At 43.4% G+C, this 13,994-nt stretch overlaps 1 protein-coding gene across 1 annotated transcript in view; it reads right to left on the reverse strand.

The window, feature by feature from the left end:
- il1rapl1a (interleukin 1 receptor accessory protein-like 1a) overlaps positions 1 to 13,994 on the reverse strand; it is a gene marked incomplete at both ends in the record, with an annotated part of 128,462 nt that overhangs the window by 11,611 nt on the left and 102,857 nt on the right. The window contains one exon of the mRNA XM_079169837.1: positions 1,365 to 1,497. Coding sequence (XP_079025963.1) covers positions 1,365 to 1,497 — 133 coding nt within the window. The remainder of the gene's footprint in view (positions 1 to 1,364; positions 1,498 to 13,994) is intronic.

Consider the following 13,994-nt stretch of genomic DNA (forward strand, 5'->3'; position numbering starts at 1 on the left):
CTGGAGAAACTGCGTTTTGTGAGGTGCGTTTATTACTAAACATATTCATCCTGGGTGCAAAATGTTTCTGAACACATGCATGTGGGAAATGAGCATCCTCTTCTGCAGCTGATACATTGGCCGTGGAAAGAAATGGTTAGACAGAGAGAGAGAAACCAATTGGTTCCCATGAAACAACTTAAATGGAGACAAAATATACACAACACAATATAATTCACGTGAAAACTTCCCAGATTTATTGTCAAAACTCCAGACTACCTTTTCCTCTCTAAAAAAAAAAACTAATCAAACCCTGCAGCACAATAAGACAGCTAAACTGGCAACACACTATATAACTGCATGCCATATGGCAATGGATGTTTTCCTGTTTCATGTATTACCCCCATTAATAATATTTAATAGAATACTACCATTTCCCAAACTGAATGCACAAAACATATTTTATCCTCTGAAAATGGAGAGACAGCAAGAGAAGCAAACCGTCAGCCTGAAACTTAATCACCACCTAAACATGTTTATGTTTATTTATATTACATTGTCAGAACTGGTAATGCAGCTGCACACAATGAATCATTTGAAAACTCTGTTTGTTGTGGAACTCAAGGACGCCCCAAAGTCCCCGACTTGAGTCAGATGCAGAACAACAAAGTTTGAACACAAGAAACAACAACAAATAAATCACAGTTTTCTTTTCCCAATGTACAGGTCTGCAGGTTTTTTTTTTTTGTCTTGTGGCTTGACTTTTCAACAGCATAGCTGGTAAATGCAATGAGGCATGGGACAAATAATCAATATGAAACTGAAATACAATACACAGGCACCAGAATTGTAGCGTATGTATATGTAAGGATACAGTATAAAGCCATATTGAGGCCACAATGTTCAGAATTCTGAGCTGGTACTCATTGTTTTCTATCTGAAAAATTCACTTTATAATGCAGTTAAATAAATAGTATTACTGTCGTAGCTCAAATTCCCATTTCAGGGGTGTGTGTTCCCGCTTCACTTCAATAGATTATCTTGCTTTGTGTGTGATACACGCAGTCATATTGTTACTCTGCACAATGCAGCATATCACAAGCTATCCTGTTTGCATTTCCACCCCGTCCTTTAGACGAAAATGAATGAATAATTATTTAAAACATGATTTTAAGTATCTGAGTGATGTTCACACCAGAGCAACATAAATGGAAACCAGCAGCTGCTTGGAAAGCGGCAAATACATCTCTGGAAAATGGTTGGTTTAGTGTACGCAACTTGGAGTTAATGGGCTAAAACGTGCAAAAACCGTCGCTATCTACATCTGCTATTAATTCCTCATTAGCGCCATGTCTTGTGAAATCAATTCCAGCAGTGTGCCTTACTTGATGTCGCTTTCCTGGATTCTCTCTTCGTCCAAGTCCTCTATGAACTTCTCTCCCTTCATCCAGTAGATGAGCGGGCTGACGTCACCGCTGTAGCCGAAAAACGCCCGGCAAGTCAGGTTCAAAGCACTTCCTGCAAAGACAGGAGACAACGTGTTGTCATGCTGGATTGTCCTGTAGGCTTGGGAGTGATGTGCGATTCCCGTGCACAGCACACACAATATTGTACCACATGTCTGCTCCTTCAAAGTCAGGGACATCAACAGAAACAGTCATTTGGCTGTTGCATTGACAATTCTTTGTACATATCCCGAATTCATGTCAAAAAGTGGTTGCATGAGAGAATATGTAAGTTGAACACTCAATGTCTTCCCTTTTCTCCTTCAAGGGGAAAATGTCAGAAAAAGCTTTGATTTGCGCATGCCGATAGCACACACATACTGTATACTGATCTGAAAGTAAACAGTAATGAACACACGAGGGCACTCGAGAGCTTCCTACAACCCCCCCTTGAGACCGCGCGTCCATGAGAGAAAAGAAGGCAAAAGGAAGCGAGAGGAGGCTGACAGTACCATTATTTTATTTAGAGCTGCTGCTGGGTATGAAGACAAGTCAGGAGTCAACAACTGCAGTTTGTTGTGAGTCGATATGTGGAAGAAGAAGTGATTGTCACTGAGGAGCCAACATTGTCTTTGTTTTGTGAATTGATGGATTATGTCTTTGGGTCAACAGAGAGGGTCAAGTATCCAGACAGGAAGAAAAAAAAAAGGTGATACTTCATGCACCACTTACACATTGTTAGAGAGATTGGACATTCAAACCCGTCGATGAGCTGGTGGTAGAAGTGAAAAATATAATGTTACACGTAGCACTGCTGTGAGCTAATTACAGTTGGCATAAAGAGGCCCCTTTTGCCACTCAGGCAAGCCCTTCAGTGTCCATGAACTATGCATGTATTATGGCAGGTGAACATGAAGATAGAGCGCTGTTGGCATATTCCAGCATATGTTTATTTTGCATTCCTCTGAAGTGGCATTCTCAGAAAAAGGCCCCGGGGCGCAGCAGTCACATGCTGATGCCTCTCGGGGAACCGCACAAGCAACATGTAAACAACACACAGATGAGGGAGGCTCATCATGCAGCACGTACTGCAAAACTGCGCGGTGGAGGACGCTCTCCTGTTGGGAGAGCCAATGCTGTGCCATGGCTCCGAGGCATGTGATTTGGGAAGCGCTGGGAGAAAAGCATGACGGGGATGGGGCTGAAGGAGACGCCTCTCCCCGTTTCACAGCAGGATTTACGAGCAGAGGTGCAAGGTAAACTGTACTGGTATGGGGCATGTATTCATTAATCCTGCTTAGCATGTGACAGCACCATGGACAGCTCCCGACAGTCGAGTGCAGGGAATAGAAGGTAAACTATAGCGCTTAAGTACAGCCCCAGAAATAACTATGTTTGAGTAAGCTCTACTGCATTACATTTGACTTTAGAGGATGATCTCTGAGTCCCCTCCACTCCACTAACAACTCTGCTCCTTTCTCTCACATGACCTAGCTGTGACCGGAGGAACACATGTCTTCAGAGCAAAACTGTCACGGTTCCTTTTGAAAGAGTGTTTGTGTTTGAACTAAGGACATGTATCCGCCGCGCTCCCCCCCCCCCCCCCCCCCCCCCCGCCCCCCGCCCTCGAGCCGGACGCATCTTCAAAAGATTCCAGTAGGTCACTCTGAGCACAAGGAAAGTTTTAAGGCGAGCAGGGAAGGAGGACACCCAGGAATGAACCGACGGTATTCTCTGTGAGGAGCAGTGGCTGACATTTCCAAAGTTCAACAGCCACTCTCAGCTTGGTATTTGTGCACAGCCGGGCTTTACAAAGGCTCCACGCTGTACCTACAAAATAGGAACCTCCTTTGTGCGATTACATTACACACACACATGCACAGGTTGTGGTGCAGCGGCACTTAACTGTATAGTCATACTCAATCATTTGTGTAGCAAATACTGTAACCATACTGTGCAAAGTACATACTATGTGTCTCTTCGTGTGAGACAGATTCAGCATTTCCCTTTTCCCCCTGTTTATAAATCTCCCCCATGCAGTTAGTTTATCCCGTAGATCAATTGCAAACTAGGAATGTCATGCTGCCGGCAGCCGCTGCCTGGAGAGGAAGTCTCCACTGAGCTCCCTGGGAATCACAGGAAATTGTTGAAGGCCTCATGCTGTCTTATTCTAATCCAAGTGCAGCACTCCCCAAAACTCCCTCACAGCCACTTTTGTTACTTCTCCCACCACAACAAAGCCCAGTGGGCGGTGTTACACCTGCAACAGCACCAGCACGTCCATGGATGCAGTACGATAGCTGGACGTTGTGTTGCCATTCGTCATTTCACATTTTGGCCCATGCCACGTGAATTAGTGTCTCTTTCTTTTGCACTGCATGCTGACATGCTGTGACTCATAATAAAAGAGCTGTTCTAGGCTCCGATAAAGATGTACAAGTATCGTGTTTTATTTGGCAAAACGACACCAAACAAGGTGCATTGGTAGCTGTTTTGGAGTTTCATAAGAGTACTTTAAGGACTGCTGTTTATAAGGGTGTTTAAACCCCCCCCCCCCCCACACATTATATAGTTCCATTGACCATTCACAAAACAAAGACCATGTAAGCCATTCAAGATGTTCTGTCAGCAGCTTTACAGACAAGTCTTTTATAGTGATGGCCTAGAATATTATAAATTGGATAAATGGAGGGCAGGGTTGACTGCTACTCCATATACATCTTTATTATGAACAGTATATCCAATCACGCCCTCCGCCTATGTTAAACACGCCCTCACCTCCCTCTGGAGCCCTCTCTTTATTCCAGGAACATTTCAGTGTCCAGTTGTAAACAACACCTATGCTATTTGACACAATACCTAAACATTTACAGCATGCGACTACAGCTGCAGTTTAAATCGGCACGCTCAGGAGCAACGCGAACGTCTGTGTTTGCATTGCTGTTGAGGAAGACGCACGAAAATTAGCCATGACTAATATTTGCCGTGACTCTGTCACTGGCCTCTGAGCCAGCAAACTGCTATGATGTCAAGTCGGTTGAAGTTTGAGCAGATGGTGGGAAGGCTATTAACCAGGACTGGAACAATGAGGTGAATAATTCCTCACACTATCAAGTTAAAGAGGAGGAGCAGCTTTGTAAAATCTGTTCTCTCCTGCTGTCAAACTCCACAGCAGTATCATTATTATTATTATTATTATTATTATAATTATGATCTAGCATTATTCCAGAGCAGTTTGTAACCCATGGTAACTCACAGGAAGGGTGTTGACTTTAATTGATCTTGAGGGTGAATTATTACCGAGGAGTTGTTGTTTCTACATGGGTGAGGTGGTAACATACACAGACAGACCCCAGACCAGGCAGACTGTAATCAGTCCTAATGATGTGAGCGTGTGTGCATGTGGAGGAGTTAAGGGCGACCACCGCGGGCATCAAACAGAAGAAACACATACGCGTCTAAAAACCTGGGTAATTAAAGTGCTTATTGGCTGATTTTAAAAGAGGAATACGGTGAGTTTCAGATAAAAGCATCACGGCCGGCGAGGAAGGCCAAAGAAAGTTAAATTGAGACCTTGGGCTTCAGAGAGGCTTTTAAGAGAACAGCGTGAAGAAAACAAGAACACACTGAAAGATCTGTTCCAGCAGTAGACTCACATCAGAGTGAGCCCTTCTCACGTGGCTTAGGCAGCATTTACAGTTCAACGTATCCTCTCACAATGGCTCCTACGATATCTTACGAAAGGTTTTGTAATTTCTTTGTGTGTTTCCTACGAATGTCCAGCAGCACAAGTGATCCTCTGCAGCACAGAACCTTAACCCTGGTTAAGTTAAGGAAAAGATTGTGATTTGGGTTCAAATAACTACTTAAGCACGGAATACTTAACAAATAAGCCAACATTGACTTTTGGCCTCACATTGGCTTGTCATAGCTATCATATACAAACAGTGTATGAGAACAGTCTCCACAGTTACAGGTAATATTATTACAGGTAATATTATTACCTGTAACTATTTTGAGTTTCCCAGCTAGTATATTTTATCCACCTTTAAGAAGTGACGGCGAGGAAAAAGCACAACTGACCTCAGTCATTTCCGTAGTCAGCATCACACTCATTTAATTAAAGCTAACAACTATTTTGCGATGTAAAGATATAGTGGAGTAATGGCTACCTCAGCAGAGACTAAAGTCGTGTTGTAAGACGAGCTTCTGTGAGCTTTGTTTACATAACCAGGCCTAGCTAATTAGCATAGCTAATGGCTGCCGCTTTGCACTGCTCTCATACGGTGGCTAGCGCTCATATCCCAATCCGATGGCGTCGTCCCGGAAGCGTAATGCCCACCCTTATGTCAGCACTGTTGCCGTTGTTTGCACCGTTAGCACTGTTAAAACAGTTAACTGCCATCCGCCGGCTCAGCCGTTGCCATGTTGCCAGCCGTTTGAAGGCGCTAGATATGTTCCAAAGTCCGCATTGAGCGCCTTAAAGCCCAACATACAATAAAAAAGTCACCCTGTTGAGTAAATAACAAAGCTACAGTCACTGTGACATTAGCAGTAAAAATGCACTCCTAACAGGCTGCCTCCACAAGCTATTCACGCTTTTGTTGGAATGAGATGTTTCACAATTTATCAACTTTGGAAATTATATATTCAATAACTTTCATTATCAATTAATCAGTGTATTATTTTCTCGATCAATCAATGATTCGTTTGGTCTCAACATGTTTAAAATCAGTGAAAAACATCCATTGCAATTTCTTAAGCCCAATGTCAAGTTTCTTTTATCCAACCAATAGTCCAAAGCCCAAATATATTCAGCCTACTATCACAGAAGACAAAACAACTTTTAAATCCTCACATTTAAGAAGCTGCAACAAGGTCATGTTTGGCATATATTTATAGTCTTGCATTATTTTTTTCTCTTCTGATATATCTTCACATATATCTGATATTCTTCAGGTAAAAACTAAAAAATTCAAGCCCATCAGTGTGTCATTTTCTGAAGTTCACAAATAAATGTGCCGTTGCAAGACTTGGCAAGATGTGGTGTGAAAAATATCCCCCCGCTGACTGAATGTGTGCCTTGTACAGCGCAAGAGCATGATTAAGTGTTTCCATGAGTGTGTGTCTTTATGTGTGCACATCTTTGTGTGTCGTTTCTGCCTTCACGGATGCGTGGGTGTGGAACAAATCCATGTAATCTGAGTGATTGACATCCTCCCCCTGGCTGAGAGTTGGTCACAGTGCCTAATGGAAATCAGATTTAAGTGTCTCTTATGGTGCTTTCGCATCCAACCTGTTTGGTTCGGTTTGAACTTTTTCGGGTCCGTTTTCCCGTTTAAATCTGTTTGTGCTCGTCTGGAACTACTGAACCCGGTTGTGGACCAAACAATCAAGTCGAGGCCACATAAAAAGGTGGGTCTCAGTCCGCTTCCCGAGTGGACTCTGGTGATGTTTGTTTGTGGTGTGAAAACAAACTATAACTTATCACATTGGGGCGGGAAAAATAACGCCTGAGCGACAGAAATATGTAAACCGAGTACGGCGTGCAGAGATGAACTGGCATATTAAGAGTTGGTATATTAAACCTTTGTCAACTCCTGTCAAACACATCTTTCTTATCAAGCAAAGCTTTGAGTGCAGTTGATTTTGTTGTTTCTTTTAGAGAAAATATACCTTCCAGTTCGTTCAATACTGTCGCGATAGCATCGGGTGCAGCCATCGGGATGGTTTTCAAAAAGGACCTCAACGGCGCTCCTCTTTTAGGTCTTCATCTCAAACAAGCCTCATATTAGATAAATGGTTGTGATTGGCCCAACACGTCTCAGGTCCAGGGGGAATCTGTCCAAAACGGAGGGGGACCAGACGCTTCTGTTATTGCAAAGAAGGAAAACTTGAGCGTGCAGATTTGTCTGGGTCCCAGGCTAAAACTGTACTGGCTTGAAATTATTTTGATTCACAAGTGATTTTTTTTGCAAAACATTTAGCAACGTAACTTCATGAGTCACACAAGTTCCGTGCCATCAACGCAGGAAAACAGCTAGCCTGGCTCTGTCCCGGGGCGGCTCAGGGTCAGTGGGAAGAGCAGCTTGAATTTCACCACAGGGTTGGTGGTTCAATCCCCCGCTACTACTGTCCGTATGTCGAAGTGTCCTTGTGCAAAACACTGAAACCCAACTCATGAATGGGTTAAACTAAAATGTTCATATATGTACGAGTGCCAATAACGTTTAATTTGAAAAAATCTGCCTACTGTCACACAGTGTATCTCGTTTGTTTGGCCACAATGACTTCCTGGAGTCTTGTCATCACTGTGAGGTTGCAAGTCTAGAAATAATCCCACACATAACCTCCTGTAAGATCAAAAGTTCTCATTTTTACACTTTTTTTTCTTACACACATGATATTATGCTTAAAAATGTGTTGGACAGAGCCGAACCATCAAGCTTTTATGCTAAGCTAAGCTACCTGGCTGGTGTTGTAGCCTTTTATTTTGCGTATAAGCACGGGAGTAGTATTGATCTTTTCATCGTACTCTTTTGGGGAAATGCGCTTATTCCCCTTTTGCCCAAAATGTCAAAATATTTGTTCAACTGAAAGCAGGTGCAAAAAGCAGGTTTAGACACACACCTTGCACCTCACGTCTAGTAGGAATATAACCAGAGAACCACATCATGCCTTTCCAAAGAATCATAAAAAAAAACCTCCAATAAAACAAACCCCAACATAAATATAAAACACATATATTGGCTCTCTTTATTGCATGGCCAGATGAATGAATGAATAAATGAATGAATAAGTGAGCGATCTTACGTGAGAGACCAAGAATGGTGATCGCATCTAGAGAGCCCATAAAATGACGTGTGCTCCAGGGGGTCATAAATTTGATTTGCATCAACCCTTGGTGCATGCTTAGTGGATTTCACAGTATTTGGGATAATAAGGCCTCACAGAGCTGGCACTGGGATTCACACAGAGGCATCCTCGACAAGCCAGACGAGCGGAAAACAAACCTTGCACAGAAAACAGTCTGCAGATGCTGTCCAAACCCGGCGCAGATGCACAGCGCTCGGTGAGATTGACAGATACGCAGACAGAAGGGCAGATGAATGAACCAACAGGCAGAAAAAAGAAACAATAAACCGACGCGCATACAAACATGATTATAAATGAACAGACGCGCACTGCACGTCAATGTCATCTCTGTCTCATCTTCTTTTTTTTTCATAGAATCCGCTGAATAGGCCCGTTGTCTTTCACATGTCACTGCTCGGAGCAGAGTTGGATTGTGCGTTTCGTTGTGTGCGACAGCCACCGCCCCATATATTATACTTGTAGAATAAGCAACACTCTTGTCGTGCTTTTTGAATAAGTCCCAGTCGGAGTGCGTTTGATGTTTTATAACACGCTCTGGTCTTCATCACAACCCGCTGTTCACTTAGTGGTCCATTTTCGAGGCAGGGCGAAGTCTGGCACAAGAAGAGATACCACATGTTGGCGTTGCCTTCACCCTGAAGAGCACTTTGCACATTTGTTTGATTTTCTTGCCCTGCGCAGGTGGAAGCACAGCGAGGTGGAAGTTTCATGGAAAGCAAGCAAGCTGAAGATGTTGGTATATTGTTGAAAAATAAATCACATCTCAATGTTATGGACATTTTCAAATGGTGGTTCCCAGTTGCATTTTAGCTGATACTACTATATCGGCTACTATGATTTCGAAAAGTTACGTACAAGTTGGAGTTGGAGTGATGGAATCGTGCACATCTAAACACCAAAACAACCACTTCATCCCAGTTAAGCTCATTCAATTTCTGACAAACACAAAACGCAGGAGACGTCGAGAGTCTGGGGATACATGGAATGTGAAAAGTTTTCGCGCTTGTCGGTGAAAACATTATTAGAAAATGTAATTAGAAAACAAGTCTCTTATTAACACCCCATCACATCCTCGGGACTGCCTGTTCCTACCAGTCATCACTCTGCGGACTAATCAAAAAACATGAGGTTGCCAAGGGAAACAGCTGCGTGCGATCATCTCCCCTTATTCAATCTTGTCTCGGAGAAGCTCTGTGTAATTTTTAAGAGCATGCTTAATTGCAATATGATGTCATACAGCAAGATAAGGATGCCGTCCAGACACATGGTGAGACTCGTATGAAACAACATGCTTTGAATTTGCTTTCGTCAAACACGGATTTTCCACAAATGTCTTCACTACATCGTTGAAGTTTGTTGGGAGTGCACAGTAAGTTTTCACTTGTGCTCGTGTGATAAGATTCTTGTGCCGTGATGATTGGCTTCAACACTGGCTCCGATGTTAAAAACGATTTTGCCCATATGTGCATGTCTCAAACTCACAGCATAGCAGACAAATGTGAAAACAGCTTTCTAGTGAGAAACTCTCAACATACCATCCAAGCTGTACAGTGAAGACCCAACAGCCAAAGGAAGCAACCATAAAAAACATCAATTAGTGAGCTTTATCTAAAGATAAGTCACCACACTACTTGTTAATAGAGTCACTCGATTATGAGGAATTGCCATTTGTTTGTCGTTGTTTTTGTTTCAATTAAACCAACTGTTATACAAATGTTTGGTGACAACACAGCGTTTGTTGTATTCAAATTAACCAAATTGAAAACAACCTTCTTTGTCTAATTACTTAAAACCTTCTATTAATCATTTAAAAATGTTATTAACACGATTCCTTTTTGCTATTTTCCATTTTTAGCTTTGCCAGCAGCATGGCTCTAGGGACGGCAATGCCGGTCTGTCGGTCCGCCAATTTGGTCCTGAATGAAATATCTCAACAAATTTAAGGTTGTCATTCAATTTCATACAAATAGCCTTGGTCCCCCAATGCATCAACCCCCATGACGTTTGGTAGACTGTTGTTTTGCTTCTCCCTCAACATGTGTTATTTGACAAAAAAGTACAGTCAGGAGTCAAGCACCCATCCAAATGTAGGGCAATTGTAAACCAACTCTTTCAGAAAATCAGCACAAGAAAATGCAAAAAGAGTGTGCTTTCCATCAACTACTGTTATGTGAATATCAGGAGTTAGGTGCATCGACAACCGTTGGTGGAGCTAATTGCCCAGTTCGCGTATTTGTGTTGCTGTATGTCTGCAACTTGCCATTCTGTGTCTACTGGATACTATGTTAAACTGGAAGAACCCAGTCAATCTGCTCTCCATCGTGTGAGCCTTTTTTTTCTCCTGTGTTACAACCACTTTGCGCAGTGGAGCCATTATATTTAGAAATCCACTTGATGCTACTGCTTAATAGCAGCCAGTTGGCATCCTCATGGCTTTGGTCGAGGTTGGGTTGGGAATCCAAGATGGCGCAAGCATGAGCAAACCTATCGGATTACACTGGCTGTAACATATTGACGTATTTTAAATGTCAAGATATGACGAGTTCAGAGCAGAAAAGTTAAAGCAGCCTTGTTTATCACATGAGATTTTAGGTGGGCTAAAGATGTAATAGTGACAGAACTTTCTCATTTCATATATATAACCTTTCACCTGAAGGGAAAAATCAACACAGGTGGAGTTAATGTACAAGGCTGTGATGCAATACGGAGCTATTCTACAGCCCTACTTTTGGCAGAGACTGTCATTTCAGAGTTTGGGTATGTTATTCATTTAAATGGCCAAGCACAAAGTGTGTGTTTGTGTGTGCGTGCACATGTTATGTATATACAGTATGTGTGTGTAGGTCTGTGCGTGTGTCTGTGAGAAAGCGAAAGAGAGAGAGAGAGCGAGAGAGAGAGAGAGCGAGAGAGAGGGGAGTAATTGTGTTTGTTAAGATTTCCTGAGGATATCGCTGCAAAAGAATCTGATACAAGTCCTGTCAGTCATGATTCTTCCCCCACAAGGTGTGAAACAAGCATGAAAAAGTGCAGACAGTACTGTGTAATCCTTTTTCTGCACACAGGAAGGATAAGAGACCGAACAAGACAAGCAATAAATAGACACAGGTGGCTCGAACAACAACATTTCGAGGTATTTCAAACTATTGTGGTACATTGTGATATATTTGAGATCGTTTTCGATAAATTACGGCTCTGTGTGCCTGTGAGTTTGTGTGTGTGTCTTCTCAGTGGAGGCGCATCCGTCTGCGTGGTTAAAAATGGATGGATCACTTTATGGAAAGTGGCAGTGGAAGAAATTCCCTAGTGCATGTTGCATATGATAAGCTTCAGATTCACCCCACAATCATACAATGGCACACTTTCACAATGCACACACGCTCGTGTCAAGGGCAAGAGAGTGAGATGAGCTGAGGGGGGGGGGGGGTAGAGTGGCAAGTGATAACAAAAACCCGAGCATCGAGAAAAGAAAAGACAACAAGCTAGTCAGCGTCAACAACGTCCCCTAGAGGTCCTTTGAAATTGTCATTCCAATCGCTAAAAATATCTGATCCCGCTTCCTCGTCCAGATTCATCTCTCAGTGTGGCGCAGCGGTGTGTGTGTGTGTGTGTGGGGGGGGGCTGCAGGTTACCATGACGACACCTACTGTGTGCTGGGTAGGCTCTGCAGGCTCCGTCAGAACCAGAAAAAACAGCAAAGAGTGCTACTGTGCCACGTTAGGACCTCTGTGGCTTTGTTGCCCAAGGCGAGCGGCAATCAAAGTCGGCTCTAATTGGAGGAGGGCCAAATCTAAATTCAGGATGCACACGACCAGAACATACTTGTTTCATCAGGCAACTTCTCCAACATGTTTAGAACAGTTATAGCTGCAAATAAGCCCCGACTGCATGTCAAAATGTGGCTTTTTTTTTGTTCAGGGCATAGCAGTGAGCTGCTGTGGAATAGCGACGGCGGGCTGAACTGATTACTTTTTACTCTGCATTGCGGAGCCGGTGTGCGGTGGGGAACCGGAGGGGGTGAGCGGCACAGTGAAAGAGTGGATTGGAGGATTTGTGAAGAATAAGTGGAGGAATGAGTAAGGGCAATGAGAACATGAAAGAGTCGGGGGCCCTCCCCCTCAGCCTCTCTCCTGTTCTCCTGTACCGTGCCCTCTCCAGAGACAAGCCCCTAATTACCATTACAAGCCTGAGAGCGTTTAACAGAGGACAATCCTGCTTCTTTTCCTCTCTGTCGCTCCTTCTCCCCGTTTGTTCCGTGGCCCCTGATGATCCATCAGGGAAATGTCAGCCTTTTAATTACCGGTAAAAATTAAAGCCTTTCGTGAACAGGTAGTTCGCGCCCCCCTTTCCTCTGCTAATCGTCCCGTTTTGATGACATAATAGGGGCAGCGATAGACAGAGGCCCGCTATACCATGGAGAGGCACTGTTGGGGGATTATGCGATGATGTGATGATGAACTAAATAAACGTTACTTTATCTCTTCCTCGTACCTCAGCTATGTCCATATCCCATGACAGTATGAGACGGTGCACCATGGCAGTAGAGATAACACACCTCAACACACCCGAGCTCAACCATGCTGTTAACCCTTCCCTCTCTGACCTGTCTGCACCCTGGCTTGCTGTAATTCAGACATTTAGATACTACTGTGTCTTGTTCTCTGACAACATGTCTCATCGTCGCTGCAGGCTCCACACCCTCCCTTTCTTTTGTGCCTCTTTTATTTTTACACCTGAGGGTTTGGGGACCACTTTCCCCACCGCTGTGGGCTCATGCGAAATCTCTTTTTTATGGTCAAAAGGAGACCAATCTCCCCTCAATGACACTGGGAGTCGTCCTTCTAAACACTGCCTTAAGGAAGCCGCGGGCAAAATTGCCACTGACCAAGAAAATATATTGAAAAATATAAATCGGGATGACGAAAATGACAACACAAAGGAAAATCAAAGAGAGAGAGAGAGAGAGAGAGAGATAGAGAAAAAGATAAGTATAAACATTGTAGTAAAGAGATAAGTGCAGACATGCAGAGCATAAGAGAGAGGGGAGCAGTAACTGGCCTCTGTCCAGGGGGCTGGAGGCCAATTAAATGCTGTGATTTGAACACTTGACGAGGAACATCACTTTAACGAACGACCCAAGAGAGCCTGGCTGCAGGCGCTGACCCACTGACCAGAATACCAACTGAGGCCAGACTAACTCAATCAAAGCCAGAGCTCAGTAACCGAGATCAGGGCACACCAACCCAGACCCACCACTATTGGCCCACGTAAAAACGGTGGACTTGATCACAGCCCTGTTCACACACTTGTGTAATCTCACTTCTGTTAACCGAAAGGCCCTCTAATCCCTCACTGCTCCGAGCAAAACCGACATGAGCAAAGCAGATCTTTTAAACGGACTAAACAAAGAATAGGATGATCACACGGGTATGCATCTTCTTAATAACTATTTGTCTAAATACCTTTATGAGGAAAAGATGGTGAATGAGAATTATTGTTGGACAAATGGAACACATTGTTTTAGAATGTGACGATACAACAGCAATAGAATTTAAAAGCATCAACGGGCCTGAATACAAGCTGAAGTTTAGTAATAACAGTCCAGTTGTTAGAAGTATAGACAAAATAAGAAAGCGTCCGTCACACAGCAGGTGACATTTTAGAGTGTAGAGGCTTGAGACTGATGACTCAGTCGGA

This window comes from Pholis gunnellus, assembly GCF_910591455.1.
Source record: "Pholis gunnellus genome assembly, chromosome: 12".
Taxonomy (NCBI): domain Eukaryota; kingdom Metazoa; phylum Chordata; class Actinopteri; order Perciformes; family Pholidae; genus Pholis; species Pholis gunnellus.